Source organism: Colossoma macropomum, unplaced genomic scaffold (assembly GCF_904425465.1).
Source record: "Colossoma macropomum unplaced genomic scaffold, Colossoma_macropomum, whole genome shotgun sequence".
NCBI lineage: Eukaryota > Metazoa > Chordata > Actinopteri > Characiformes > Serrasalmidae > Colossoma > Colossoma macropomum.
This window is the reverse complement of record NW_023496050.1, coordinates 1,093,861-1,119,922: the sequence shown is the minus strand read 5'-3', so window position 1 is coordinate 1,119,922 and position 26,062 is coordinate 1,093,861. Positions and strand designations below refer to the sequence as shown.

Here is a 26,062-nt window from a genome sequence, read left to right as displayed (position 1 = left end):
CACTTACCTGGGTAATACCTAGAACCTGTGAGACATATTAGTATAACTAATTTAGACTATCCTGGTACTTACCATCTCATCATCTAAAATAATTACCTAGTACTTTGGAGTTTGTACCTCACATTTATCTGGTTAATACCTAGAACTTAGGGGACTAAAAGAAAGGGTTACCGGATAATCACTGAGATATTCACTGTGTTTAGTCTCTGAGTGATGGTGTTGTTGGGTTTCATAGCCTCATTTTTTGCAAACAGTTAACAATAATTGTCATATTTAAAATTTCATTTAGTTAAATGCGTATTATACCTATTTTTTGCATTAAAAAAAGGGTCACAGCTCACGGGCTGAAAACCACTGTTGTATATGTTTGATCTGTTTGACCCTTTCCAGGATGGCTTAACTAGTTATTTTTTGTTTGAGGATCTGTAAAGAGGAATGGGCTCAGATTCCCTGCTTTTTGTTCTTCAGTCATATAAGATGTTATATGAGAAAACTAAGCACTGTTTTATTGGCAAAAGGAGGTCGACCAAAGCACTGAAATGGCAGGGGTGCCAATAATTCTGGCACATGTGGTTTTGTTAAAAAAAAAATCTCAGAGTAAATTTATTCCAATTAAAGGTTGGATTTTTCTCTTTTTTTTTTTAAATTGTGAGATTAAGGTAATACACTTTATGTATAAACAACATTCATTCATTCTTTTAGACTCCACTGAATATAGACTCTGATCTGTGTATAATACACTCTCAGTAATAATGAGCTCAGACACTCCTGTGTGTGGAATGTGGTTTGCTGTTCTGTGGAATCTGATGTTTTTCTGAAGAAATGTAGTTCAGCTTCAGACACACAAACAGGTTTACACTCGAACTGGAATGAAACAAGTTATAAACACAACTACAATCTCTCTCTCTCTCTCTCTCTCTCTCTCTCTCTCTTACTCACACACACACACACACACACACACACACACACACACACACACACAAGGAACGTAATTTGATATGGCTTCAGATACACTTGTGTTATCAGGTGAGTTAAACTAGTTTAGGCTGGTTTTGTGTTTGTAATGAAAAGGAAAGTGCAGCAGATGATCATTCAGTCTCGACTGCAGTGGAGAAGCAGAGTGTGTGTGCAGGTGTGTAACACAGTAAAGTGGTGTACAGTGAGAAGCTGCAGTGCTGAAATAGAGATGATGTGAGTGTGTGTGTGTGTGTGTGTGTATGAGCTGATGTGTCTGTTCTGTGCTGCAGCTCTGGATCTCCTGATTAAACTGAATCTGAACTTTTCTAACTGAAGAATCTGAAGACTGACTGCAGAAACAGGTAACGCTGCTCTCAGCTCTTACATTCGCACTGCTTTCGGATATTCAACACACTCTTAGACTGAAAGACAGGATGTTTTCAGCTCAGTGAATCATGTGATCATTTGTCCATCTAGCTATCTATGTACAATGTGTGTGATGCCTATTTTAATGCTGGGCTAAGCTGGACTGTGCTGTGATCTGTAAATTCTTAGTGATCGTTAATAAGAGATTGTGAGGCATAATATTTTTATGTTGTCCAAAATTTTCATACTTGTGTCAACTAACACAGGTGGAGCTGGTTCAATATTGGCATTTGTTCATCACTTCAGTGTGTGAAGCCTGGATCTGTATGTTTTTAAAATACTTAGCAGAACACATTGCTGAGCTCCTTCACACCCAAATCATGGATCACTGTAGCAACAGACATGTTTCAGTAGAGCAGTGAAGCTACTTACCATACAGCACAGAAACTACTGATCACACAGCACTGAAATGAATCTACACAAGAATGAATCTACTGACCATCAGCATTGAACCTGGTAACCAGAGACACTGAAACTACAGACCACATACCACTAAAGCCACTGGCCACATAGCACTATACATGACTCTTGTTATGATTTAGCACTGCTGACCAAACTGGAATATATTCTGTCCTTCTTGAAACCCTCACAAGTTAAAGCAGTTAAAAGTTGATGTGATTAAACTAGACTTTAAGTAAAAGGCTGAACTGGAGGCAAAGAATGTGGAGTTAACACTGCTGACTGTAGAACAGGTTGTCTTGTTCTGTCAAATGATCGGAACGTTCTTGATGATAAAAAGAGAACATGCTAGAAGGAGGACAGTGGTATTGTAGATGTTTCAAGTTGCTATGTAATGTCTTTTATTCAGCAAGGCATGTCGCTGATATTCTGCTTACAAACCACTCATGTACACACATGTATCCTTTACGCCCACTGTTCCAAAGCTACTGAAGAAGCTACGTAAGAGGTTTGAGAGTTAAGTGAGTTCCAGTGGTGGTGATGAGAAAGGACAGAGATTGGCATTTAAAAGGACAGGGAGGCAGAGTGCTGAAAACTAGAAGTGGACACAGATGATGGTGTGACAGACCAGCAATGAAATCTCTACTTTGGTGTTCAGTTTTAAATTTGGAAGGAGCGAAGTGATCATTTGTTGAAATGTCTATGTAGTTCTATGTAGGTCTCTGGTCTAAAACTAAAGACCTGTCCAGTCTCCTTATCTACAAATTCCTGTACAAACAGAAAAAAAAATAAAAACACTAAACATTTAGATATTTATCTCCCAAAACAACAATTTAAACAGCTTCCCAGACAACAACAGAAACTGAAAAAAGAATGGTTTGTAAAATTATTTCATTAATCATACTAATTGACAAGCACAAACAAAACAACAACAACAATACTTTGGGTCATCACATATTTACATATGGTAAAACAGTCTGATTAGAAGGACTGAGCATTTCCTATATTTAATTTTCAGACATAAACCCACACAACCAACACAGCATGTCATGTTCCAAAGCCACAACCTAAGAAAATTGAGACTCGATACTTTTACCATTGTAGCATTTCCTTAATCCCGAAAGGAACCACAGTCTCACTAATTTTATCTACAGTCAAAATAATTGATAATTCAAGGGCCTCAGCCAAACAACTACAATCAACTGTTCTTCAGACTCTAAAGGGTCAGTGATTTCTAGGAATCAGAAAGGTGAATACATTGTACTCAGACTTAGGAAGTAGTCAATGGCTCCTTAGGTTCAGTACGGTCAGTGGTTTCTAAGACTTAGTAGGGCCAGGTCGGGCTCAGTAGTTTAAATGTCTCCTCAGGCTCAGTAGGGACAATGACTCCTAAAACCAAGAAGCATCAATTTCTCCTCAGCCCCTGTGTCTTGAATAAGTTACTTTTTCGTATTGTATGTAATATGTTACTGAATACATTTCGGACAATGTATTCAATATTCAGCCATCATCACTTTTCTGAGTATTCTGCCCAGCTCTGCTCTTTAGATTCAGGACTGTAAATGATTCCTTTGATTCATAAGAGTCAGTAGTTCCTCCAACTCAGAAGAGCTGCTGGCTTTTAAGCATTCAGTGGTTCATTCTAAGACTCAGTAGCATCAATAGTTTCTCAGATGTTGTAAATTTAAAAAAGGGTCTTCTGACTCAGTACGGTGCTCTTCAAGTGCTCTTCAGATTTATCTGGTTTAGTAACTTCATAAACTCAGTAAAGTCACTGTTTCCACAGGCTCAGTACAGTTATGGGTTACTCAAATTCAGCAAGGCAAAATGCTCCCTAAGCTCAGAATGGTCAGTGGTTCCCCAAACTCAGATGGGTCAATAATTGTGATGCAGATTGACCCAGTATATTATGAAAATATATTGCACAGTTACTGCTTCATTTATTTTTTCCAATTTTTCCCCTCGAATGCCCATTAATAAAATGATCACTATAATAACGCTATAATAACAAACACGCTGTTAAGTTTATATTGTGACATAGACTTTGTACCTTCAGTTTATCTAATAAAATGCCAAGTGGTATCAAATACCTTTAATAAGCTGATCAGGATAAAAAAAAAACTTTTCCTCAGTTGGTTGATGGTTTCCTATAACAACATCAAGGCAGTGTGCTAAGTCTGATACTAATAGCCTAGCTAGTTTAGCCTCTTCCTTGGTGAGGTTGAATGTTGGGGCAAAATCTGTACTTACAGACAATAATATAGATAGTTTTGCTTGCTTTCCCTCTTTCTCTTCATGTTAAATGCTAAAAATCTGATACCAGAAGCAGATTCTTAGCTAGGCTCGTAAAGACCTCAGACTTGTTCAGTGAATTTTTTGAATGTAAGTGTGTTTAATATTCCAACTGATTTTTTATTAAATTTATTTGCTGTCCTCTAATACAGCTGTATGCAAAGGTTTGGGGGCTCCTAGTCAAATGACATCCTTTAATGCTTTATTTATTATTTCATTTTATTATGTTAAGCTTAGTTAATAAATAGAATGTTTGAGGTTCAGCTGATCAGAGATTTTCTTTCAGGGATGAAGTTTCTCAGTGTGACACTACTGATTTTCTCTGCATTAATAGGGACTACAGCAGGTACGTATCCACAATCCCATACAATGCACTGTGTGTGTGTGTGAGTGTGAGAGACAGACAGAGAGAGAGAGAGAGAGAGAGAGAGAGAGAGAGAGAAAAAAGTGATAAATAAATAAATCATTGCTAACAGCTGGATAAAATTAAGCACACAGCCATACAATCTCGATAGACAAACACTGACAGTAGAATGGATCGTGCTGATGAGCTCAGTGACTTTAAACGTGGCTCTGTCATTGGATGCCACCTCTGCCACAAGTCAGTTTTTGAAAAATATATGCCCATTTTGAATTTGATGCCAGCAACACGTTCCAAAAAAGTTGGGACAGGGCAAGAAAAGACCAGTGAAGCTGTATAATGCTAAAAGAAAACAACTGGTGGAACATCTTACAACTAATTAGGAATATTTGCAACAGGTCATTAACAAGATTGGGTATAAAAGAGCATCCCAGAGAGGCTGAGTCCTTCAGATGTAAAGATGAGGAGGGGTTCACCACTCTATGAAAGACTGCTCAGGCAAATAGTGCAACAATTCAAAAACAACATAAAATAACAAAGAACTCATAATCTATAGTACATAGTATATTTAAAAGATCCAAAAAATCTCTGTATGTAAGGGGCTGAATACCAATATTGTCTGACCCTGATCTTCGGGCCCTCAGGCTTCACTGCATTAAAAACAGACACAATTCTGTAGTGGAAATCACTGCATGCACTCAGGAACACTTGTGTGTAGCACGACATGCGCTATCCCGGGCTCAAGGAGGGCACTGGAGGCAAGGGTCATGTTTGCAGCAGCCATTTTCTTTATTTATTATCTCCACCAAATAAACAACACAAACAAAAACAAAACCAACGCTATCACTCCAGCTTTTTAGCTCTTCACTCTGTCATCGCTACTGCTGCTGCTCGTCCCTCTCTCCCTCTCTCTCTGTTCCCTCTCAGCTCTTTTTAAAAGGCGCTCACCTGAGCTGAGAGGGAACGAGAGCTCGTTATTCCGCCTCCCCGTCACCGCCCCACGCCAGAGCTTGTCCGCCTGGATTGAACGTGAGGTGGAGTGAAGTGGCCTCGGTGTGGAACAGGGGGCAGGGCCTAGGCGGCAGAGTTTGGGACTCGCTTCCCGCTTTCGTGCCTCTTGTTGCCGTCATCGTCTTCCCCTCTCTCGTGGCTAACGTCCTCCTCCCGCCGTCACTCAAGTCCCTCGGCGGTGGTCGGGATTTGCGCGACGATCTCCCACTCACTCGTCGCTCTCTCCCCGCCGTCCTCGGCTGGGCTTGTCCTTGCTTGGAGTTTGGACCCTGCCTCCCTGACGGCTCTTGCGACTGTCATCAGGGTCACCCCCAGCACCCAACTCGCCAGGAAAGACTCGCAGGGCAGGAGGGTGGGGGAACAAAGACGGGGCCTGTGTAGCGGTTCCCTCAGTGGTCAGTCAGGGGAGGCTGTGCTGGCAGCAGACACAGCGGGGGGCCTCGGCTTCGTGTTTGCGAGGAGGCGGGGCTTTGGCGACGTGTTCACAAGGAGAGAGGGAAGAGGAAAGGAGGCGAACTCCGAGCCCTCTCGGAGCAGGAATGGAGGGGAAACAAGGCGAGCTCTGAGCACTCTTGAAGCCGGAATGGGAGGGGAAACGAGGAGAGCTCCGAGCACTCTTGGAGCCGGGATGGGAGGGGAAACTTCCACTGCTTTTCAGCATCCTGGAAAATAGCCTGCAACTCCTGCCAGCTGGCCAGGTGCAGGGGAACCAGGGTCTTGATGGCCTCCTCTTCTGCCGCGGAGACTCCCTCAGTGTGTTGGCATCGCTGGAGGCAAGGTTCATGTTTGCAGCAGCCATTTTCTTTATTTTCTCCACCAAAATAAATAAATAAATAAATAAAACACAAACAGAAACAAAACCAACGCTAAGATATGATGGCCACTTTTCAGTGGCTTCAAGCAAGGCTTGTCAGTCTTTTATCACTCCAGCTTTTCAGCTCCTCACTCTGTCGTTGCTACTGCTGCTGCTCGTCCCTCTCTCCCTCTCTCTCTGTTGCCTCTCTGCTCTTTTTAAAAGGTGCTCATGTTGCCAATCAGACCAGCCTCAGCCTTGTCCGCCCGGGTGGAACATGAGGCAAATTGAAGTGGCCTCACTGTGGGAGCTATTTAGGGCAGAATCACATCATTGCGTTCTGTTTTTATTTACATTTTGCACAACATCCCAACTTTTTTGGAAATAGGGCTATATATATATACACACACGCAAGGGTTGTTGTATCCTGACTTTCTTATGTTTGGCTAAATGTGAAAGTGGATAAAGTTATACACAATGGTGGAATATTTAGTAGCAAGGAAATTTCATGACTGGACTTGTTGCACAGGTGGCATCCTATCATGGTACCACGCTGGAATTCACTGAGCTCCTGAGAGCGACCCATTCTTTCACAAATGTTTATAGAAGCAGTCTGCATGCCTAGGTGCTTGGTTTTATACACCTGTGGCCATGGAAGTGATTGGAACACCTGAATTCAATGATTTGGATGGGTGAGCGAATACTTTTGGCAATATAGTGTATCTAGTACCCCCAGAAGGCCTCCAAAATTTTTTTTCTCACAAAAATTCGTCCAACCTATTGTAAATTAAAATGATTGGTTGATTCCACTGTCATTTTCTCATTTCTTCAGAGCTTCAGTCTAGCTCCTACTTTGGTACCACAAAGAAAAAAAAATCCTGATTGGACAATTTTCCATCGGAAATTTCAAGATTTTAACCCTTTAGCTTCTAACCAAATCTTAACAAGGAAGTAACAGTATTACTACAATACTTTTAAATAAACTAAAAACCTAGAGCAGTCCTGTGTGGTAATTTCTCTGAGGTCTCTAACGACGCATGCACTACAGGTGGCCTTTTGACCCTAAGGTTTGAGTCTCAGCTGTGCTGTCACTGTCTCACAGATTCTCAGTGTTATTTCATATATCAACCATTCAGACTTGCATGGTGACATGGGAAATTCAAACAGTTAACAACTGCACTGAGCATTTATGTGCTCAACGATGCTGTCTGACCAATGGTTCAAACACACATTGGAAGACACATTGGCTGAAGCATTTCATTAAAAAAATATATGAATATATGATGGAATATTTTAATATATGACTCATGTAATATTAGCCTTGCATATTTATTAACATATCAAACCAAATGTAATATATCATATAATAGGGAGAAGCCTACTAGACTGGAACAGATTGGAAAAAGAGCAGAGGTAAAACTGGTTAACATTTTCGTAAACAATTTATTGAATTGTGATGTCATTATATTGTATTTTGTTTTTCAATGCAGAGCAGTTTAAGGTTGTTGGTCCAGAGGCTTCTCTTGTTGTTGAACTTGGTGAAGACCTGGTCCTGCCCTGTTCTGTCCAACCCAACATCAGTGCTGTGGATATGACAGTTGAATGGCTCAGACCAGATCTGAGTGAAACTGACAGACTAGTGCATCTTTATGAAGATCATGAGGACAGAAATGAGAAGCAGGTAAAATCTTACAGAGGGAGAACACGACTGTTTAAAGTGGAGCTGCCGAAAGGAAACACCTCACTGAAACTCTCAGCAGTCCAACCTTCTGATAAGGGAGCTTATAAGTGTTTTGTTCAGGACAAATCGACATCCTGGTACGATGACGTCACTCTTTATGTAGAAGTTAATGGTGAGAGCCATCAGTTTCAATACCTGGCTTCTTCTTCTTCTTCTTCTTATTATTATTATTATTATGTAAAGCACTTTGATATACATAATGTATTCTGATAATACATCATACATTGATATACAGTATATACTTATTGGCCACATTCTTTCTTATTCCAGTGCGTTTAAAAGTAGTTGGTCCGGAAGCTCCTCTTGTTGCTGAAGCTGGTGAAGATCTGGTTCTGCCCTGTTCTCTCCAGCCCAAAGTCAGTGCTGAGGGCATGAAAGTAGAGTGGATTAGACTGGAATTGGCACAATATAACACAATAGTGCATCTGTATGAATATAATAAAGAAAACAATAAGCAGCAGATAGAATCTTACAGAGGGAGGACAGGTCTGTTTAAAGAAGAGCTGCAGAAAGGAAACACCTCACTGAAACTCTCAGAAGTTCAACCTTCTGATGAGGGAGTTTACAAATGTTTCATTCAGTCATTTGGCTGGGACGATGATGTAACTATTTATGTTGAAGTCAAAGGTAAGCACTATCGTAATATAAATGTATTATCATTACCTATCAATCATTTATGTGTAAAGAAATGACATTCCTTAATGATCATTGTTCTTATCACCACAGTAAGCAACAAACTAGCTTTGCCCAGTGCTCAGTATTGGTTAATCAAGTTACCATGGTAACAGTCACTGACTTACTAATGGTTATAAATAGGAGGTGAAAAAAAAAATTACTCTTAGATGTACTGCCATTCTCTCTAGAAACATTTAATTCAAGAAACATCATAATCAGAGTTTTGTATAGGATTTCCTCTGCATTACCCCCAGAGACATTATAAAGTAAGATACTCCAGCATAGCTCAGCTTGGGGGAGGAAAGAAAATGCAGGATCTCATTAGTGCATGCATGTCATGTTTGCAGTCACCAATCTGTCACATGTTTTGAGTTCAAAAAGTAAGAGGCATCAAATCATTGTAAAAATATCCTGTGTAGGAACCCAGCTTTATTTAACAACCACAGGGGTGCGTTTCTTGAAAGCTTAGTTGTGTAACCGTGTTGGTAAATTCGGAAGAACCAATGTTAGACGAGCGAATGTTTCCTCAAAACCTCAGTTCAACTGATCATTCGTGACTAGTGTTGCAGAGTTGAGTAGTTGGAGCAACAGCTCAGAGGCTGCAGTTAGCAGCTTAGTTTCCTGTTAGTTTCTGATGAATACAACATCAATTCCGGAAGTTTGAATTCTCTTAGTTAGATGATATTGTTGTTATATCAAGCTGTACTGGATTTATTGTGTTATGTTGTATTGTTGATTTACTTAATATTCACACATTAAGCAAACGTTGTGTAATGGAGAATAATACAGGGGAGAAGTGATTTTTTTCCAGAAGCTTCTTAGGCGTGTGCTATGTAGACCTTTAGTGAAGTAGTGTTGAATAGAAAATCATTTAGAGAAAGGAAATGTAGGCCTAGTAAAAACAAAACTGAATGAACTTATTTTTTTAATTAAAGTTATATTAGTCATATTACAAGTCATATTACCTTTGTATGATATATAGATAACTTTTAGTGGCAACAGGTGCAAAAAAATAAACATAAAATACTGCTTGAATCTGATATGACCACATTAAAAAAGATTCTTGTATAATCCAGATATATGGACCACATGGTTTACCATAATTTGCTGCAAGAGACAAATCTGGTGCTTTTGTTATTTTACCTTTGTTACACTAAATGTAAGGAAAGCATTATAGTGCTAAGCAGTAACAGCAGTTCACGAGGCCCAAATAAGAGGCAGAAAAGGCAGAAAAGGCAGAGATGCTGCTCCATATGTGAAAATATGAACGGTTTACTGTATACATACCTAATATTTATTTATAAAAAACATCTTAAGAACTTGCAATGTATATTATGTTGTAGTTACTGTGAGTAGACACCCAAAAATACAAAATACTGATGGTCAGATTTGAACCAGGAACCCTTTATTAATACGACACAGTGGGTTAATATGTTGAGGTGCCAGAGACTGCATGTTTGGGTATAAAATCTCCTTTCTTAATACAATGGTATGACTTTCTTTAAATTTAAAGGAATTTTTTAGCATGTTGCACATGCACTTTTTGTAAAGTAAGCATATTTTAAGTATTAACATAAGCATTAAGCATTTTGTGGGAAACGTGCATAGCTGATGTCTAGCTTTTATAACTTCAGAATGGTTTAAGCAGACGTTGTTCATATATTAGAATACTTAGACACGGTTCACATATCAGAACACTCAGCAGACTCGTCCCTCACTAGACAGATCAGTAAGTATTTCGGTTTGGAAAATCACCCAAAATCTTGATATAACTGCCTTGCTTTTAGCCTTCATATTGCAGCAAACGGTTGAAATCGTATCATGATTCACACATCACAGCACTCAGCAGACCCTGCCCTCACAAACCAGAGTGATTTCATCCACCCGTGACCATCCATCAGCCAGCAATTCAGCTCCAAAATCAGCCAAAATCCACTCGTTGCCGATATATCTCTTCTTTTAGCTTTCATATTATAAACAAATGGTTAAAAAATAGCAACATGATTCACCAGAACACTCAGCAGACCCTGCCCTCACTAACCAAAAGCCAGAGTGAGAAACTGACTCAGTTTAGAATAAAAATTCTGTTAACATTTACATGTGAAATAATAGCATATCTGAGTAGCCCAGGGTCTTCTAAAAGTAACAACATATGGTATGTGTATCTGTCTCATGTAAATGATTAAAATATTAATTGGCCAAAATACCAAAAAAATCATGCAAAATTACTTTAGGGTTCTAAGGGTTAAACTAAGAATTAAATGGATGTAGCCTGACCTTAATGCTGTAGGCTTGACTGGCATGCATACTTTAGGTAATATTACTTTTCATGGGTCTACTTAAAGCTTAATTTTCGTGCTTGTTCTTGCTGCAATAAGTTCTACTTTATCCAACAAGTTACTGTTCATAGGCATTTTGCCAGTTTATTTGCTGTAAATCAAAGGCAGAGATCAAACAATGCAGTTCAAATTAAGGTGGTTCCAACTAACGTGGTTCAGACCATTGAGGTCTGACTGAGCTGAGATGGTTTTGGGAAACAATTGTTAGAAGGATGTTTGTTAGATCCATTGTACTCTGTTAGTTCAGCGGTGTTCGTCGCTGTTCGGGAAACGCAACCCAGCACAGGAGATGTTAACTGGCTAACAGGCTAATCCAGTAATATTCAGAATTAGACTTTAAATATTTACTGAAGGAACAACTATAAATGCTGCAGTACACAAAATAGAAACATGCGGAGAAAATTCTCAGCATTTTCTGTACAGCGGAAGTGTCCAGATGGTTCAGATGAGTTGTAAAATTATAATAAAATGAATAATATTTCATCATAATATTTTCAAGGTTTGGGTGCCAGAGAACAGACAGTATCTGCATGTTTTAAAGTTGTTTAATACAATTACTTATTCAGCAAAAAAACAGAGATTATGCACCACTCTATTTTACAGAAGATTAAAGTATGTTTGCTGAAAATCAACAAAACATTGGAATATGTCTGTAGCTGAATTTCAGAGTGCCTCTGCTGTAAAGACAGAAAACATCTTGTTTTTTTAGGTGTAAAACATGGACTGGACATGGTTTGAAACCTATTCATTCACAAGAGCAGCATTAGCTTACAGAAACAGTATTACATTTACTGTGATCATCTCCTCTAAATATAAAATGTAGACATACCATTGTTATTAAAAAATGATGAATAAGGGAACTGACTGAGTTAAGCTTAAAGTGAAGTACCTGCTGTTAAAGTTTGTCTGGTTTGTATTTCAGGAAAAGGTTTTCATGCCTGGAAGATTGCCATCATCTGCATTTCAGTTTTTGCCATTGCATCAATAGTATTTACAGCTTGGATCTTAAAAGGTACATGAATATGCATTTTAGGATGTGACACTGTTTAGGAACAAAAATAAAGGAAGAAACAATGCAAATGAATAACCTGCAGCAATTTACTAATGTCAACTGATGGAAAAATTGTATGTTAGTGCAATTTTAGTGCCAAGGAAAAGGAGGCAAGTTATTTGTAAATGACTTCTGCACTAAACACATTCAAGAAAACAAAAAACAGAGAAAATACTGCATCACAGAATTACTATCTTTTAGGTTTGTAAAAACAAGCTCCTCCTTTTAATTCACTAAATGGAACAGCACAAACTTTAATTTTCTTTATTTTTCTCCATTGAACAATTTTCTTTTATCATTGTTCTTGTATTGTCCAGCCAGACTTTTCTTTGAGCAAAATTTGGGTCAAACAATAATTTTTTTCATTATTTTTTTTTACAATAATGTTCTCAGTGTTCTCAAAAACAATATTCAAAAGTAAGCAAGTCAGTGATCTTTGGAGTGAGGCATTGTGAGGACTAATAATTGCATTTTTTCATGTTTTAAACTTAGACTTAAAATTGTAGATATTTTAAGTTTCTTTCCCATGATCTTAAAAATAAGGAACATTGTTTTATTTATGTGGGATGCAAGACAAACCTTCAATAATACTGAAATGCTCAATATATGATCACCCTGATTTTTATTTAGTTCACACTTTTAGGAGCTGAAACTCTCCTCCTCCACCAAACTTCCTGCTCTGTGGATCTGTGTTTTAGCGCCTCTGCTCTTTAATCAAACGAGATGTCAAAAATTAGGGGTTTAACTTGAAAGCTTAAAGATATAAAGATAGTGTTCGGGCTGCCTTACAATTTTGGCTTAAATGTATTTGTTATGTTGTGATGATGACATAAGACGAGATCTTGAGTAAACAAACAATAATTAAGATGTTACCGTGGGAAAACAGAGTAAAAATCTCTGAATTCATGGTTACTGCAGGTGTTTCCATTAATTTGGGTAATTTATTTACAGTTATGTTTATCTGTTGCTTCATCCCATCAGCTCAGCCTGTATCTGTGTTCATGGTATTGTGTTTTTGTGAAAACAACTACAGAAATATTCATAGAGGACCAGAACAACTATAGCATTGTAGGAGTAAACAGTTAACATACACAAATACATTCACTGTATCAATACCAAATCATGAATTCTAGAAAAAGGGAATTACGGCTGATTATTTTTTTCATGACATTATACTACGACAATGTTCAAGGGCAATTCCACTGATTTCTCAAAATTTTGTCATAATTAAATGATTAAGAATTATAATGCTTAGATGTAGAGAAACTTAGTGACTCAGATTTCTTTATTGTGGTGATGATAGAAACCAAACATCTAAAAAGTTTAATGCTTATTACAAGCTATTACATGAGAAAGTAATTACATGAAATGCTTTGACAAAAGGTGCCTAAACCCTGAGACATTGCTTTATGCCAATTTTGAAATAAGGTTTTACCAAAAACATATTTTTAAACTCCATTCATGGCAGAGAAGTACATGCAGGGCATTAAGGCAAAAAAGTCCACAAAGAATATTATTTTCATATATACCAGGATTTTACCATTATCAACATTACTTAAAAACACTTAAAAGACAAGTGAAGGTTCACTGGTGGTTGTGGATAGTAAATAAAATGGATTTATTTGTGATGTAGAAATTGCAACCACCGGTTCCTATCACTGTGACTGTAAAAAGTGTAAATAGTCAGTAACTTTAGAATGTTAAACAACTCTACATATGGTCTGCAACGATCCCTGCAGTCTTTAGCATTTCTCAGTTTTACATCTCACTTCTACCTCCTTTCATTTGTATCATTTTTATTCATTGACATTTGGAATGTAGATTATTTCTAAACAGCGTTCCTAGCTAATTCAATTATTTTCTGAAATCTCTAACTTTCAAAAGCATTTCAGTTTTATTGATATTAAACATTGTTCAGAGTGAGATTTCCACAAGTGTGCACTCCGCATAATCCAGAGTGTCAATATTAAAATGTTAGAGAGTTGAAATCCAAGTGCAAGTGTAGATCATAATCTGTACCTATGTATCACTGTTAAAAACTCCTGCACTTTAATGGAATAAGTTGTAACAGCACTTTTGGTAGGGGACCTTCACTGAGAGAGGCTGATTTTAAACATTGCAAAATTTCTTCTCTATCACTTGCTGAATGAAAATTAATGAGTGAATCTTATCTTTCACACAAAATCATAATTACTATTTTTTCTGTTTCTAAGAATTTAATGTTTAAAACATTACTGAAAGCTATATAGAAAGAAAAAAAAATCACTGCATAATATTGCTTATTACTTGCATATATTATACTGACAAACTACTGTTTAAATGCAACAGAATCATATAGTAAATTAATATTCATGAGTCCACTGTTAATCTATAATAGAAGTGACCCAATAACACCGTTCACTTTAAGGTCCATTCAGAGGGTCATTTATTTAAAAAGTTACAGTCACTGAATGACAGTAGTATCTGAAAGACTTTCACTGTTTCTGTCTAATTCCAGATAAATTCTCTAAAAAGGATCTCACTCCTGCACAGTGCTCAGCCATAGCCTACATGCGTCTCCATTCAGAGCATGTGAAGAAAGAACTAAACCTGAAGAATTACAAAACATCAGAAGAGGGTTACAAGAGACTCATCCCAGCCATCGCAAACTATAGAAAGGCTCAGTGAGTATTTCATCTAAATATTATTAAACAGATGGATAAAAGAATGACCATGAGTATATTACACTGCTAACTTGCAAGAACGATGTTTATTTTTTATTTTGACCTCTTAAACAATAAACTATCCTGCTGCACCTGCATCTGCCGTGCTGTCCAAGCCACAGGTGACTCCGGTCTCCAAGTCCATTGTGCAGTTGGCCTCTGAATTTGGACATTGAAAGAAAAAACACAAATCCATGATATGGAGCTTCTCTGTGTTTTTATTCCAATGCATGCTCAAACCGACCAGAAATCACTAGTGGGCTAAACTCTAAACTCTTAGTTCAGACCTCTGAATAAACAGATCATACATCATCTGTCTCCAGAAAGCATATTCTGTGTGGCTTATATGAATGGAGATTTAATAATCAGTACACTGAAAAAACAATCAGCCAGTAGTCTACAGCTCTATGACACAGTTATGTTATGCTAAACTATCAGTTCACAAATTCAGTGTCATGGTTTAACATAGTGCTGTCTGAAATGTTTATTGCAGGTTTATTTCAAGTGTCATGAATGACTTACGTAGGTTACCATTACCCATTGGCTTTTGTTGTTGCCAGCAATATTTGGCTTACTTCACAATGCAGTGAACAATGAAATATATATGTAATTTCAATTAAATGTTCCTGATCTTGTTTCCCCTTTTTAATGCAAAATAGAACAGTAGATATATACAGGAATAAGGCCATACCTGTGCTTGTATAAAACAAAATTGAAGTAGTGAATTACAAGAAAGTGTACACGTTCTTTGCCATCAGCAATTAGTGACTGTGAATTAGCTGCACATGGAGATGGAAAAAAGGACTAGATTCCATATTTTTCATTTTTCAGGAGCCAAGCTAAAGTTTTAAAACCAAACCAGTGGAGTATAGAACTGAAAGTCAGTTTTAATCACTTTCTTTGTTTGCTTTTTGTAGATTTGCTGGCTGTAATCTCTCTGAACTTTCCATCATAACTTTGGGTGCAGCTCTGCAATCAGAAAACTCCTCCCTGAGAGAACTAGACCTCAGTTATAATGACCTGGAGGATTCAGGACTGGAGAAGCTCTCAGATGGACTGAAGAGTTCACATTGTAAACTGGAGATACTCAGGCTAGTATTAGTGTTTATTTATTGACATAAATTTGGAATATTATACTGACTGCAGGAATATGTAAAAAATGTGCACACATTTAATTCAATTAAAACATCTTCCTTTGAGTGTATTGTAAAAATCTGTTGGAATTGCTCTCCATTTGCAGACTTATTTTGTGTAAACTTTGTTATCAATCCTGTGATACACTGAGGTCAGTTTTAGAATCAGAGAGGTCCTCTCTGAAAGAACTGGACCTCAGTAAAAATGACTTGGGGGATCCAGGCGTGAATCAGCTCTGTACTGGACTGAAGAGTTCACACTGTAAACTGGAGGTGCTCAGGTAAGTGTTCTGTGAATTTATTCCTGAGTTGCAGAGATAAAATTTATGCTGACTAAACTGTCTTAAGCTGGCTTCAGCCCCTTTGCTATAATCAGGGATATGTCAATTCGCATGAATTGATACCATAAATCTGCTTTCTTTCTGTCTTTGAAGCGTAAATGTATCTTTCAGAGAAAATGTACACCAATAAATGTCTCTCACTCATGGGCTAAATTACAAACAGAGGGCCATTTTCAGAGTTAAGTTACACATGCACAGTGAGGAGATAATACAGAAAGTGTGTGCATGGGTTTTGAAATTTCAGGCACATAATCTCCTCTGAAAGTACTGTAGCAGCAAGGCCAGTTTTTTATTTTTACTATACACTGAATACATTTGTGTTTGAGAAACCATGACTATTTATTTATTTATTTGTTTATTTATTTATTTATATTTAGCTGTATTAAACAACTTAGAACATGGCACTTTTTGTTTGAATCTATTCAATTTTCAAGTGAGCAAAGATAATGGAGCATTTTTTGTTGCCTAGATATGCTCTTTTAGATTGACTGTTTAAATAATTAATTGCTCTGAATGTCTGCTCTTGGTTTAAGCCCTGTGTTTTGCCTGTGCAGACTGCATTGTGGTTAAAAAAGATACACCAACATGAAGATCAGAGAGCTATTTAAAAAGGAAAAGCAAGCTATTTTGAAGCTGAGAAAAGGGGGGAATTGATCAAAGCCATTGCACAAGCATTGGGCATAGACAATACAACAATTTGGAATGTCCTTAAAAAGAAAGAAACCACTGGGTCAGTATCAGTATAGTGTGCCTTTAGGACCTCATAAATGTCAAAAAATTACTTAAGATTTTTATTTATTTTTTTATTTATACAATGGCAAGCCAACATCTTAGGACACAAACACAAGTTCAACCTCTCATGAATAAACACAACATATATGAATTATGTTTCTGAAGTATTATAGAAACAATAAAGTCATTTTCAGAGCAATATTGTGTCCCCTTTTCCACAGAAATTCTTATGGCCCCTCAAGTTGGATTTTGTTGTAAAATTTGTTTATTTCCCTCCACATCCACATCAGGCATCCTTGCCCCCCAGACAACAGCAACAGTAAACAGCTTTGAACAAAAATTAAAATAAAATTACTTGACCCACAGTTATGTGTAAACAAGCATAGGCAAGCCTAGTTTTGCCAGACTGACAGGCCGCATGCTTTCTCCTCTGTTACTTCTGGTAAATAACGCCAGGGGTGAAGCAGCCACTTAAAAAGTAAAGGGTACACAGTTGACAGTACATGACACCTCTCAAACCCCACACCCCATTTAATACTGTAGGTTCAGTATTACTATTCTAAAGCCTGTAGTAGCATATGCATTTTTACAGTCAAGCCAACTTGAGTACAAACACGCCCCACAGGGAACTTAACAAGCTCACATACAGTCCAAAATTAGCCTTTCAAAATTTTTAGTTAGATGCATGATCTACTTCAAGAACAGAAAACTATGGTTATGTTCCAAAATAAGAAGCTGACCCATCACTGACCAATGGTGGGATAGTTATTTAAAAAAATATTCCATTCCAAATTACGACTTCTCTCAAACTGTAATGGGATCACTTTACTTATTACTTCTAGGGAAAAATAATCTTACAATTCTCATTAGTTTACATCTACGTTACTTTCCAAACCCCAAATAAATCTGGGCTATTTGTTGGGGTATAATGAATTTGAAACACATCTATTTACTGAGTTAAAACATTATGAAACAGCAGACATAAACCAACCAATATATCAGATGATAGAACGAGGCAAGGAGAACTGTTTAAACACATGGTGGCAAAAAACAAATGAATTTGAAGAGTTGGAGAGGTTAAAGGTCATTTCTCTGTATTTTCACATTGAATAGTTAAAAGGGGGTTCATAAAGATTTTATTGTGAAATAGTTTACATTTCCACCAAAAAACAGCACCAGAGCTCAGCGCTGTTTGCCACTGAGATGAACCAAAAATGCTATAAAGTTCTGGTTCTCTCCAGCCCAGTTTAACCCCTGAGCTGCTGACTACCAAAAAACAGTAGTTGGACTCGGTCGAGACCACGTTGAAAAACTTCTCCTAAGACAGACACACAGTGTTGAAAAAGAGCTGACAAGGAGCCATTGGAGCTCCCTCAGCTCACGTGTGTCAAGCAAGGACACACACCCTCATAAAACAAGCTTCCCTAATGCTGTATTGCATGAGAAATCAGTGCCCAGGTCTTCTTCTTTTGGACAAATGGCAGTTATGGGGTGTTTAGCAGGCTAACTTAGGGTGCATTACCATCACCTACGGAGGGCTAGCTACACTTCTCACACATGCGTCTTTCAACAAAGTTAGTCAGTCAGTCAGTAAGTGAAAATGCCTCTTCTAGGCTGGCTGCTAGGCAGTCCAGCAAAAATCAATTATAATAGTTTGTTTACCTGTGAAGAATTACATATTTATTTTTATAAAACATGAAGGTGATGGGGTGTACAAGGACAAAAATGGCAGTAGTTTAATTAACAATGTGTCCATAATAAATATCTAAGTATATATAGTGGAGAGTAGGTTTGGGTGTGTAAGTGAACGACTGATTGTGTTGGTGTTTTGGTCATTCTTACCATTTAAGTGCCCTTGTAGCAGTATGACGAGGCACAGGAGGTTTTGCCTGTTTTAAAATCTTGCAAAAACAGTGTAACTCTTTTAACCATCAATAGTTCAACAATTCGTACGAAATGCCATTTTATAAAAAAAAAAACAAAAAAAACAAAACAAGAAACAACAAAGGAAATGCATGTATATGTCCACCCTATCATGCATGCATCCACCCAGTCATGGCAAAATGTAGATAAATTTAGCTAAAGTCAGCAATTGATGAACACATGATTGACCTATGGTTGCACACATGTTGATATGTTCGAGATGACCTTTTTTTGCTTCAAAGATATATTCTGATATTCTCAAACTCGATATTTCACCACAACAGGGCGGATATCTTAAGCTTGATTTCAGCTAAGCATGGAGACAATGTGAGAAATATTAAGTGAAATAAACTTATATACTTACTGAACATGCAGCAGGTGTGTTTAGTCCATTGATAAGATAAAACAATATGAAGATTGTGATGTCACTGATGTCAAAGTTATGCTAAGATGACAGGGTAGCTGGCAATTCTTGTTTATATTTTAATGAAAATTGAAAAACGTATAATCAAAATGCCTAAATTACTGACAAACTTCTTTAAAACCTTACGAAAACATAGAAGTTTTAAAAAAAGTTGTTATTTAACCATACTTAACTATGAAGCACCTGCAGGACATGTCAAAATCCCCATCTCCACAAAAAAGGGTATAAAATGTATAAAATATATATTAAAATGAAGATTAACATTCTTATGTATTCATAATAATGTGTTCATTCAGAGTAAAACTTGAACATTTAATTGTTTCTCAAAGTTTGTATGAAATAAATAAATGACCAAAGGCACGTTTATTGATATTGACCTCATCAAGAACTTAATTAACCAGACATTGAACAGGTTGGCCAGGGAAAACAACAGCAGTTGATGACAGAAACACTGTGAGAGCTTTGATGAGAACCCCAAAAACAACAGTCAGTGACATCCCCAGCCAAGGGCGTAGGAGTGAGTTTGACATTGGGGAGGACACATTTGCTATTATGAATCTGCCACTGTAGTCACAGAGCTGAATAGCTGTTTGAAAACAATTCTGAAGAGGCTTATGAAAAACTAAGCACACTGTATTATTTGTGTTTATTGATCTGATAAATTGGCATTGAACAGTATGGAGACACTCAAAGAAGTGCTTTCTTGTGTTCTCTGACAAAGCTGAAGTCAGATTCTTACTCACCAGCTTCTTGTTCAGATTTTTCCATTTCACCTTAAATGGTGCGGCAGTTATTAGCAGCACAATGTAACTGCTGCAATATTTAAGGTGGAACAGGCATTTGAACAAGAAGCTGGCAAATAGGAACCTGACTTCAGCCTCAGCATTGTCTGTGGCTAAAATAAGGCTGATATGTAAAATTACTATCCTATCTTATATGTAGGGGAGAACAGGGCACAAACTAACACATTTTGGTTTGTGTTAAATAATTGTAAAAATATTTAAGTTGGAATAATCACTTTGAGTATATGAGTGAATGAATGAAAGTGTCTTTTGGATTTGGATTTGCCCCATGGGTGTGGTTAGTTGTAACAAACAGAGGGTTAGTTGTAACACTTGCTCGAAAAGTCTGATTAAGTCTCGTTAGCACTTGCTGTGAGCTTGTCATGTGCTTCAAAATGATGCTGCATTATAGGCAACAAGACAGTGATTAAAGATGAATCGCTCTGAATTTCCATGGGTGAACATGGCTAAGAAATGTGATAATGTGGCCAGAAGCTCACACTGCTTGACCTTCTAACCGTTAAACCGTGCTCCGCGTTAGGCTGTTCCCTGTGCTCCCCTACAACTCAGAATACGTAAAAATTACAGTTTGATTTTATGCAGTGAAGTTGACTGTTTGCTGTGAATTCCCAAGCTAATGGTGAGGCTAATGATACACTGCATTCATCAACACAGAAAGTTAAATTGTTAGCGTAAACAAAATAATGGCAAGGTAAACTGGCAATACCCCATCTAACCATGAAAATCTATATGTTAGAATAGGGCTTAAGGCTACTCTATAAAAAAAACAGTAACGTTATGTCCTGTGATGGTTTTATCTATCACTTTTTTTAGTAGCAGTATGCTGAAATGAGATGTCAAAACAATTTACAATAAGGTTAATACTAAGAAAGTTCTAGTGTTACAAGACTAACATTAGACAGTGAGGCTGTGTCCTAAACAACACACTTTGGAACTTTACATACTACAGTACTGAAAGCACATCTAATGATGGTGTACTAATTTTTACATACTATTTGGTGTGGCAGTATGCAGATTGGGACGTGGCCAGAGGCTAACATAACTTGATGTTTCGGAGTGTTTTTTGATGACTTGAGCATAGTTAAGGTTAGCCAACCCAAACCTTTCTAGTACCAAAACGTTATACGTAAGACATTTTCATAGCTATAATTAGCCTTTGTTACTATTTGTTGTGCTCTTTTTACTGACCTCAAGTTCAAAGCTGGTGAAAGCTAACCTCACTACCAACTAGATGCTACAACAAGTCAAACGCTGAGGCCAGAGAAACTGGTGATTGGAGGATATTCAAACACAGCATAGTTTTTTTAGGCAAACACTCTTTATTTTAGAACAAGCACCTCAACAAAAGCCTTAAAAAAGGCCCAGTGCCACTTAAAATCCCTTGCAGTATACTTTTTGGGTGAGACAAATGCAGCCGTTTCCACCCATCTCCTCCGGTTCCTATGCCAATGTCACAAGCAATCTCCACAGGGCAGTAATGAAGGCATCCAAATTCTCTATTCAAAGAAGACTTTGAGAACAGAAATATAGAGGCCATACCACAGAATGCAAACCACTCATCAGCAGTAAGAATCAGATGGCTAGATTAGAATAAGCCAAGAAATATAGAGATGTCATAAAAGTTCTGGAACAGAATTTTATAGACTGATGAGGCCAAGATTAACCTCTCCCAAAGCAAATGAAAAGACAAAGTGTGGAGAATGAAAGGATCTGCTCATAATCCAAAACATATGATCTCATCATATGGCTGCTTCTGGAACATGCTTACTTATCTTTATTGATGATGTAACTCATGATGGTAGCAGCAAAATGAAGCCTACAGAAACATCCTGTCTGCCAATTTACAGGGAAATGCAACCAATCTAATCAAGAGGGACTTCCTCACACAGTGTATTTAGTGGTGTATTTAGTGAAACATTGCACTTAATCAATGTGCTACTTTTTAGTAATAATATGTTAATAATATTTTACATCACATCTGCAAGAAATTGACAAGACTTTGATATTCAATTTTAAATATTATAGTCTATTTTATTGGCTTGGCTTTAGAATGAAAACATACCAGCATGTATGAACTGATTAAATAAAATTCTGTACTGTATTTTCTCCCTTTTTTGCAGATTAGTTGCCTGTAATCTCACTGAAAAGTCCTGTGAATTTCTCACACCAGCTTTACAAACACAGAATTCTCACTTGAGAGAACTGGACCTAACACACAATGGACTGCAGAATTCAGGTGTGAAGGTTCTTTCTGACGGACTCAAGAGTTCACACTGTAAACTGGAGATACTCAGGTAAACATTTTGCAAAGTCATTCTTAAACTAAACGAATATGCTAACAGATCAATCATTACTACTCCACTACATAGGTAAGAATCAGAATTACTACAGAGTGAAAAACATTTTATTTATGTACAGTACTGTGCAAAAGTTAGAGATGAATGTTTTGTTTATTCAATGTAAATTTAAAACATTCATTTTGTACATTATTCATTTTTATTGTCAGAACAAAACATATATTTAACAGAAAATTAAATGTAAGTATAATATCAATGCTATTATTTATTATTATTGTATTTAATTTGTCCAGTCTTTACTTTTGTACATTCTAATGTCACTTTAACTCTTCCATTCTTTAAAGAGACATAAACAGTCACACAATAACCACCTAAACACACCTAAGCTGCATTTTAAATGCCTTTTTATATGCATTTAAACTGATTAAAAGACATATTTTGAAGAGATCAAATATAAGATAATCCACTTCCATAAGGAAGGGGAAAATCAAAGAAAAATGAGAATGAGGAACTATATAGAGAAAATGGATCTCTGAACAACTGTGTGAGACTTGGTAGACCACCAAAACTGATTGGGAAAAAAATATTCCACAGAAAGATAATTACCCTACACACGATGCTGAGATCAATGCATACTTATCAGGCAAAGGACCTAGTGGTGTTTTCAGAATAATAGACTGGCCACCCCTGAGCTCAGACCTCAACATGTTTGAACATTTTTGGGATTACTTGGTTGATGAGAAACAGAAAATGCAACCAACTGCTAAGACTGAACTTTGGAGTTGTTTACAATAAGCAGTATTATAAAGTGAAAATCTTGAAAACCCATTACTAATGCATGAGTTGTTACTGTGTTCCTCCTTAATAGTTAAATCAGATTATCGAAAACTATAATAATAGTATCACCATTTGAAAATATGACCTGGCTGTATCATATCAAATGTATCAAATTAAATATCAATAAAATGTAAACAAAGACAAATCTTGACACAATTAGCAAAGGAGAAAAGTCTGAGGCCTGAGACTGATCACAGCATGTTCTGCTAGTGCATATTAATTATGCATTTTTTTTCTGTTTGCTATATAAGATGAAAAGTTTTGCTGCCCATTCTCTAAATTAGCTGACAGGGCCTTATCGCAGAACATAAGAAACAGCTTATAATTTAAAAAAGAACAATAATACAAAATATTTGACTTGTAAAAATGGATATTTACACAGGTTTTGAGGCATACTTGGCAGGTCATAATAAAGTTTTCTTCAAAGCAGGGAAATTTTCTCTACATGTGCTGAAAGGAAACATTTCATCATTATGATATTTTGTTCTCTGTTAAAATATTTTATCTTGCTGCTAAAAAGTTTTTGTCTGAAAATAGCATAAGTTAGTGATACATGTATTGGCTATTTATGAGTTCATTGCAACAGTCATTTAATAATCTTTGCTAATTTTGTATGAAAATACAATTGAAAATCATTTAAGTGTTTAGTATTTGGCCATGAAGCTGTAAGACTGTGCCTATTTGATGTGAGTTTGCTGCAATGTTTTGTTTGGTAAACCAATTTAAACCATATTTTCACCACATATGCACTGTAAATAATCGAAATATGTTTTTCATAGCTTGATGTCAAACTGAATGAAACTTAGACGTTGTTTAAAGAAATCCACTTTATTCATTCAGAATTCAGTACATCTAAGAAATCAGGACTTGGGTTATATCGAATATGTACCTGCTGAACAGATAATTACAAGCTAGCTGTCATGGTTTTAGGGAATGTTCTACCGTTCTGACTCCTCTCCTACTCGCTGCTAATAATTTTCTGGCACGATGTTAACTCTTCGGCAGCTTGAGTCGGTGGCTCATTCTGTTAAGGCTCAAGACGCACTGCCTGATCAGAAACACCTTCCCTCATCGTAGATGGGGATAGTAATAGAGAAAAGTCTTCAACCTTGTAAGACCTCTCAGTTGCGAAAGTGCTGTTTGATTCTGTCACTCTCCATATATTCTCGTAGATTTTTGCAGCTCCTCTCCCAACATGCCCCTCCCATTTTTGAGCATTTTTCAAAATTGAGCTAGGTGTGGAGTTAGCTGAAAATAGTGGGGTGTAGTTATTTTTTAATGCCAAAAGTAATTATTATATTTTTATTTGGGTCAGAAGTACTGCATGTCTCCTTTTTGTCTAATGCTATTTCTTCTGGCTAAACTTAATTTTTTTCTTTTGTAATTTTCTGTAACTACCTTAATAACATAAAATAGAAGCAATCAATGGTGTTGTCTAAACAGTGATATAAATTATAAATTATCAAAATTATTTTTTTTCTTAGTTAATTAAGTACTGGTAAAATATTAAGTATTTGGTTAAATGCGTTGTATTTCCTCTCCCTTTCCAGACTAGGTCTTTGTAATTTGGGGGAAACATCTTGTGAAAATCTGGGATCAGCTTTAAAATTTGAAAACTCCTTTCTGAGAGAACTGGACCTTAGTATAAATGACCTAAAGGACTCAGGCATGGACAAGCTCTCTGATGGACTGAAAAGCCCTTACTTTAAACTGGAGATACTCAGGTAAACCTTCATTCCTGAATGGAAAGATTTTAGCTGTTAAATTCAGTGCTTCTCTGATGTTCCTCTATATATATCAAAACACAAGATGAGCATTCTAGTGAACTGGACTAACAGTCTTAAACTGGTAACACTGTACAATAAGAGTACACAAATGTATGGTATTTTAGAGATTATAAGCATTACTAAACAGTAAAATGAAGTCACAATAAATAATGAAATAACTAGTGATAGAAATAAAGAACATTATTTTAGATTTTATTGAGTAGTTTATTAATGTTATTCAACAATTGGGACAGTAAGAATGAAACACTAATGAACAATTTATTAAAGTTTATGATAATGCCAAATAATGTTTTAATTAATAGCTTTGATTATTCTAATTAATGTATTATATCATTCACAACAATAATATTAGGACAAAGATTAGAATAAAATCATTACATAACCGTTACCTAAAACATTGTTAACATTAATAAAAACCTCAGCAACATATCAGTGTTGTTTTTAGAAATGTTATGTTACATTGTATATAAAAATCAATTCCTTGATACCATATATATTTATCAATCTTAACCTCTTAAAATTCCAGACATTTTGCCTTAACCCCTAAAAAAGGCAGGTTTATTATATACTAAGCCTTACTGTTCAGTAACTACAGAGACTTCAGTGCAAACTGGCTGAGCTGTTCTTAGGTTATAGAAGTGTGTGTAATAAAACTTTGGGCCTGCTGGTGGGCCCTGGCCATTAATGGATTAATTCAATATATTATTAATATTATTATATATAATATATGAGCTTAGTGACTTTAAACGTGGCACTGTCATAGGATGCTACCTCTGCCACACATCTGTTTGTGAAATTTCTATTCTGCCAGATCTGCCATTTCAACTGTAAGCGATATTACTATAAGCACCTAGGAGCAACAACAGCTCAGCCACAAAGTGGTAGACCATGAAAACTCACAGAGTGAGGCCAGTGAGTGCTGAAGAGCACACCACCTATCCTCTGTTGAATCACTGACTAAAGAGTTCCAAATTGCCTCTGGAAGCAACATCAGCAAAACAACTGCACATTAGGAGCTTCACGAAATGGATTTCCATG

General features: G+C 36.7%; 1 protein-coding gene across 3 annotated transcripts in view; it reads left to right on the top strand.

Annotated features, from left to right (window-relative positions):
- LOC118804515 overlaps positions 1–26,062 on the top strand; it is a 50,196-nt gene that overhangs the window by 6,647 nt on the left and 17,487 nt on the right. Inside the window, exons 3-12 of one of the 3 annotated variants that reach the window (XM_036565004.1) lie at positions 1,248–1,319; positions 4,361–4,420; positions 7,730–8,092; positions 8,251–8,607; positions 11,917–12,006; positions 14,543–14,708; positions 15,665–15,838; positions 15,988–16,161; positions 22,224–22,397; positions 24,788–24,961. In XM_036565004.1, coding sequence (XP_036420897.1) covers positions 4,363–4,420; positions 7,730–8,092; positions 8,251–8,607; positions 11,917–12,006; positions 14,543–14,708; positions 15,665–15,838; positions 15,988–16,161; positions 22,224–22,397; positions 24,788–24,961 — 1,730 coding nt within the window. In that variant the 5' untranslated portion in view covers positions 1,248–1,319; positions 4,361–4,362. The remainder of the gene's footprint in view (positions 1–1,247; positions 1,320–4,360; positions 4,421–7,729; positions 8,093–8,250; positions 8,608–11,916; positions 12,007–14,542; positions 14,709–15,664; positions 15,839–15,987; positions 16,162–22,223; positions 22,398–24,787; positions 24,962–26,062) is intronic. The other 2 variants (XM_036565005.1, XM_036565006.1) reach the window with 2 other exon arrangements.